The 6163-nt window shown below is 42.0% G+C and overlaps 1 protein-coding gene across 1 annotated transcript in view; it reads right to left on the bottom strand.

Moving 5' to 3' along the window:
• The window catches only part of aco1 (aconitase 1, soluble), an 18338-nt gene extending 12725 nt beyond the window's left edge, over window positions 1-5613 (bottom strand). Inside the window, exons 1-8 of the mRNA XM_035675543.1 lie at window positions 5486-5613; window positions 3667-3799; window positions 3414-3582; window positions 1797-1934; window positions 1557-1626; window positions 1285-1468; window positions 370-509; window positions 112-283 (exon numbers count right to left, since the gene is read on the bottom strand). Coding sequence (XP_035531436.1) covers window positions 112-283; window positions 370-509; window positions 1285-1468; window positions 1557-1626; window positions 1797-1934; window positions 3414-3582; window positions 3667-3775 — 982 coding nt within the window. The 5' untranslated portion in view covers window positions 3776-3799; window positions 5486-5613. The remainder of the gene's footprint in view (window positions 1-111; window positions 284-369; window positions 510-1284; window positions 1469-1556; window positions 1627-1796; window positions 1935-3413; window positions 3583-3666; window positions 3800-5485) is intronic.
• Window positions 5614-6163: the final 550 nt, after the last annotated feature.

Consider the following 6163-nt stretch of genomic DNA (forward strand, 5'->3'; position numbering starts at 1 on the left):
TGGTATCGAATTGGTATCAAGAATCTTGGAATGTCACTGGTATCTGTATCAACTACGTCCCTTCATGCAGCATTACTTCAGCACTTCCACACTCTGCAGCCTGGCTCTCACCTGTCTGCTCGAGGTACTGAATGCTGACGTCGTCCACAGGGAAGAACGCTGCAGTGGCTCCGTACTCTGGACACATGTTGGCGATGGTGGCTCTGTCAGCAATGGACAGCTGAGCAACACCGGGGCCAAAAAACTCCACAAACTTCCCCACAACTCCCACCTGACGGAGGTGCTGAGGTGCAGAAGGAGAAAGGGGCAATGTCAGAATGTGGTGCAACAGCAAGCTGACAGTCTTGTAAATGCTGGCAGAGAGCCTACCTTAGTAACAGTGAGGACAATGTCCGTTGAGGTAATGAGCTTGTCTGGGGTCCCGCACAGCTTGTATCCCACCACTTCAGGCAGTACCATGCTTATTGGCTGACCCAGCATTACAGCCTCTGCTTCAATTCCACCAACGCCTGAAGGGATAAAACAAATCTCACTTAGAACGGCATCATCAATTCAAGAAAGATGTTCTGTCGGCAATTGTGATGTTAAGTGGCCAATATGGATAAACTTCTCTACCACTGTGTGTGTAATTATATTGTTAGATCCATATACATTGTTTTATTCTATGTTTTCAGGAAAGTGAGAAACTGTTTATGGATAAAATAAGCAGACAGGAATGTATCAGGAGGTAGTTATCCCAGCTCAGCATATACACTGGAAGCAGGGGGTAAAGAGCTAGCCTCTCTGTTCAAAGTTAAAAATGACACCTACTAATGTCTCTAAAGCTCGCTGATGAACATGTTTATCCTTTGTTCACCTTGAACACAAACGGAAATGTCGACTATTTGTGGCTTCAGGGGGAGTTAAGTGCCAGAACGTTTCTTGACAAACCACTGTGCAACCTACCAGCACGTGTGCGCAAGTGTCCCCAACTATAGCAAAGGTTAGCAGACTTTGGACAGAGCCAGGCTAGCCGTTTTCCTCTGCTTCCAATCTTTATGCTAAGCTAACCACATCATGACTGCAGCTCTGCATTTATCAAAAAAAGAAAGAAAATATGCACATTTTCCAAAAATAATAAACTATTCTTTCAATGCATATATCTGCTTTTGTATCTTCGGCAGGATAGATGTTTGCTCACTATGTAGCCTCTATGTAATGTAAGTGCAGGTCATGCTGGGTTTTAAGATGGCTTGAGTGGAATGAACTATGAACACTATTTACAACACAGATGAGATGTCTTACCCCAGCCCAGGACTCCCAGTCCATCGATCATTGTGGTGTGGGAGTCGGTTCCCACCAGGCTATCGGGGTAGAAGTACCCTTCATACTTAAACACCACTCTAGCCAAGTACTCTAGGTTGACCTGGTGAACGATCCCTGAACCAGGAGGAATGATTCGCATGTTCCTGAAGGCTTTGGAGCCCCACTGGGAGGGACAACAACATATCGAAGGGTTAAAACCTCTCTTCATAGTTGCCTACAGTTATATACGGACCTCACACTAAATGTCATACCTTTAAGAACTGAAACCTCTCTTTGTTGCGGTCAAACTCCAAGTCCTGGTTTTTCTGAAGGCTGTCAGACCTGAAGGAAAAAGAGCCAGTGTGTTTAAATTGTGCAGAACTATATCATTAGTAGTATTATACAGTGATTAAAGCCTCAGCAGGGAATAATACAGTAACTATGAACTGATGGTGCCATGGTGGTGCCACGGTGGTGCCACGGTGCTCAGTGTCCGATGAACCTGGCCTTACTTCCTGTTAAAGTCCACTTGGATGGAATGATCGATGACGAGGTCAGCGGGGCAAACAGGATTAATCTTCTCTGGGTCGCCGCCTAGTTTCATCACCGCATCACGCATGGCAGCAAAGTCCACCACAGCAGGGACACCACTACGAGGAGAGTTTAGAGTTAAATTACAATATATTTTGTTCTTTAATTATGACTATGAGTAACATATTTGACATATTAAGGTGTAAATAAGGCTTTAATTGCAATAACATTCCATCACTAATATTCTGTACATCTTAAAATGAAAAGGGTGATCATTTTTATATATAGTCCATCTCTCAATATTTTCTCCCTTCCCTGTCTGTGTCGAAACTCACTGGATGCTACTGAAGATGTAAATCTTTGAAAATGGCTGACAAATACAGTTGTTTCACTTGCTTTGAATGTTTATTAATTCCATAAAACAGCCGGTCACTGTAGTTTTTCAACAAGCAAACAGGAGGATTAATCCACAGTTGGTGCTCCGGTGAGTATCTGTGGCAGCAGGGCGGTGTGTGTGGGATTGAGTCAGGGTTTCTGCACGTTTCAACAGGATACATTTCAATTTCATTACTGGCAAAAAAAGTATGAAGGATATGAAGGAAAACTGCTACTGGTTCCATGTTGGTGTCGTTTTGTAGTTGTTACTAAGGCAGGGGATTGATAAGAGAGAGAGAGGGGATGACACTCAGCAAAGGGCCACAGGTAGGATTTGAACCCTGGGCCCTGTGCACATGGGGCGCCAGCTCTATCTATCTACCAGGTGAGCTATCTATCATCGGTCCCATTCTTTACCGATTCATTAATGATTCCATTTTCTGTGTGGAAAAAACAGTAGAAGAAAGGCACGTATGTGACTCAGGTTTGCAAAAGCTCCACTGTTATTTAATTTGGGACCCGTTCTCAACTGTGTGGCTGTGGCTCTACTGCTCTTATTTACCCTCGGTAATGGACGTGCTGCGTGGTTGGGCAGCAGTGGCCCTCCTGAGTAGAGAGTCAAATATATAGCCTTCCTGGAACTTAAGTCCATGTTACGTAGAAACAGATGTTTCAACACATTGCTGCTGTTTCCACCCTGACTTGCATTGATCATTTTACATTACAATGAGCACTGTTGTCATAATCTCCTCCTCTCTGCCATGACTCCTTCTGGCTGAAAGTTTCCAGCAGTGTAGACGCACAAGTTTGACGTCATGGTTTTGCAATGCACAACTGTCATAAAAACAGGTCGGCACTGATGGCAGGAACTGATAAGCTCTAAGATATACAACTGCAAAGGATAGGAAATTCCCTTCCTATCCCTAACTGTTACAGCATGATCATTACAAACGTCATTATGCATTCTGGATCCAAAAAAGGTTACCATGATGACATCACAGTGACCTCATCAGGGTCATTTTCTCAGCCCTCCGGACCCACAGAAGACATTATACAACTGTTTTCACAGAATGAGTAGTACTCCCTGTGACTGTGACCTATATGTGTGAAATTGGCAGAGTTCCCACTGAGAATAAAGTTCAGTGGTTCCACACAACAGCACTTTGTGAAGGGCTGAGCCGTGCTCACTGACATTCTAATGCAAATGAATAGCATGCACATACGTGAAGTCCTGGAGGATGACACGGGCTGGTCTGAAAGGCACCTCCACAGTTTGAGTCTGGGTCTGCTTCCAGTTGAGGATGCTCTCCACATCCGAGCGCTTCACCAGGAACTCATCGCAGTTCCTGACAGCGGACTCCAGGAGGACCCGGATGGAGAACGGCAGACGGTCTGAGGAGCAAATGGACAGTGAACCTCTCGGAATGTACCACTCAAACTATTACGCTGACAACAAGTTTTTATGTCTGCTGTTACCATATCTGGGATCCCCAAGTTTGGCAAGATTGTAAAACTGCTGCTGTGGGTCCGTGGGGTCCAGAGGCTCCACCAGATGTTGGAAAGGATTGTTCACAGTGGCAGACATCCTCCTCTATGTGTCGGTACAAATCTAAAAGAAGAAATGTAAGCCTGATTTTAACACCAATAAATAACAGCAGGGAATAAGCAGGGATTAAATGAAACAAACACTCTCTTTAGTCTTTAGGCTTTTGTTCTCCGACCTTTCAAACACGCACACCAAATCAGACGAATAGAGATGTAGTGTCCCTTAACGGAGCATAAAGAGGGTTAACTCCAAGGCCTAGTCTACAATCTGAGGTCTTTCCATATTCACTGTGGAAATGGATCAGCCTTTAAGGTTGCAGTCCACGTGGGTCAGTATGGGCTGAGGGTTAGTGAACTCCTGGACCATGTTTTACAAACGTTACATAACTAAATCTCGTAAGCAGTCTGATGAAACTTTGAACAGGGAAATGTGCAATAAAAAGTTGAAAATGGACACAAGCTAAACAAGAATGCAGAAAATCAACTCATTTCCTTGAGAGCTGTGATCTGTGTGAAAGGTGAGCTGATACACAGAGCACTTGGCAGGGCCCTCGCATCCTGATTGTCCACATACTTGGCAGGTTAGTTCAGGTGCTCGCTGAAGCTCTGCTGCAAAGTGAAGTTACGATACTGACATTACTGCGTGATGTAACAACCAAAGTCTGCAACCAGCACTTTCCTTTGAACACGTGTCTAACATGACAGTATGAAATAGTAATTATGGATCTAGAATCAACAATTCAACAATTACTATTTAATTAACTGTCAACTATTTTGATAATCAATTAATTGTTTTGAGTTGTTTTTTTGATTGATTTCAGCTTATTCCTCTATGACATTGAACTAAATATCTTTGGGTTGACAAAGTAAGACATTTGATCATGTCACCTTTGACTTTGGGAAACAGTAATCAACGTTTTTTGACATTTTCTGGAGCAAACAACTAATAACTAATAGATTAATTGAGAAAAGAACAGATTGATCATGAAAATACTGATTAGTTGCAGCCCTAAATTAAACTCATAGTGCTGGGTATTAAACTCTTATGTTGTTTAGGTTCCCACCCAAATGTGTCCATAACACATAAAATCAAGTACCAAACACTGGTGGGATTTGTAGTCTTGTTTCTGTATTTTTTTCTTAAAATGTGATCTTAAAATCCCAATTTTAAGGTTCTTGTATGGCTACGAGAGTTTTGCCTTATTGTGTTAAGCTGTTTACATTTTCCAAATTAAGGGATCAAGTGTTACTGTTATTGTTACAATTTAAACAACCCAGCCCGTAACTAGCCGTTTAATATGGTACTTTTTATTCTAAGTAAAACTGCTATTACATATGGTCTTTCACCTAACTCCTGTTGACAAACTAATGGAGTGAATCCTGTCCTGCGAGGGTCATTCATATTTCCCTTCCTATACCCGACCCTTAAACCTACCATGGCCCTCTGACGTATGTTAGCCTTAGCTGCATGGTCAGACTAACGTTTACAAACAGACACGTTTTGTATGAAGGCACAAAGAAAAGGAACAGTCTTCAACATTATTAGCGGCTTCCCCCATATAGCACTAGCATGACTTGGTGTACAGGCATAAAGGTTTTGAATGTGAAGTTAGCTAGCTTTACGTTACGGCTCAACTATTCTGCATGACAGCACCAGAGGGACCGTGCTACACTACGGTGGCTATGTCACGCCACTGAAAGACAGTTAATAAAACAGTAAAGTAATTATCGGCAGATTTTAGTTACTTACTTCTTCGTGCAGCAGAGGAGACACCACGGAGCACGACTGTATGTTACTTACACACTGTCTGCCAGCGAGCTAATCTCATACAAATGACTGTGTTCCTCCGCCAGCTGCGACAGCCATTCTACTTCCGGTCAGGTTTTTTTTTTTGTCAAAATAAAAGCATGCTGACTAAAAAACAGATGTAAGTAAGTGAAAGTCATTCTTTACAATAGTAACAGTTTATATATTTTTCATGAAACTCACGCGTTTGTTTCTGTTTAATTTTTGTTGTCTTTGATGGAAACGTGTGAATTCTATGTTAATTAGTGCGCTCATGGTTATTGAGAGCGGTTTCCAATTGTTTTGCCCTTGACATTTAAATAAGTTACATAAGGGAGTCTGAATTTTAGAAACAGCTCTAATAATGCAGTAAAACACCAGCAATAACTATATTTCTCAAAATAAAACATCTACTTATGACCCCTCATCAAGGATTAATATGGCATCATCATCAAGTGTGAGCAGTTCGGTCCTTCTTTCCTTCTTAAATTGTTGAATTTAAAAGATGTGTCATTTAAAGTAAAAAATAAATAAAAATGACTTAATGTATCAGATTTTGTCTTTTTTTTTTAAAGTGTTATCATCAGATCCCAAATTGCAGAAATCAGATTAATCCAGGGCCCTTGGACAGGGGGGGGGGGG

The sequence above is a fragment of the Morone saxatilis genome, unplaced genomic scaffold (assembly GCF_004916995.1).
Source record: "Morone saxatilis isolate NCDOM2014 unplaced genomic scaffold, NCSU_SB_2.0 Contig4, whole genome shotgun sequence".
In the NCBI taxonomy this organism is placed as follows: domain Eukaryota; kingdom Metazoa; phylum Chordata; class Actinopteri; family Moronidae; genus Morone; species Morone saxatilis.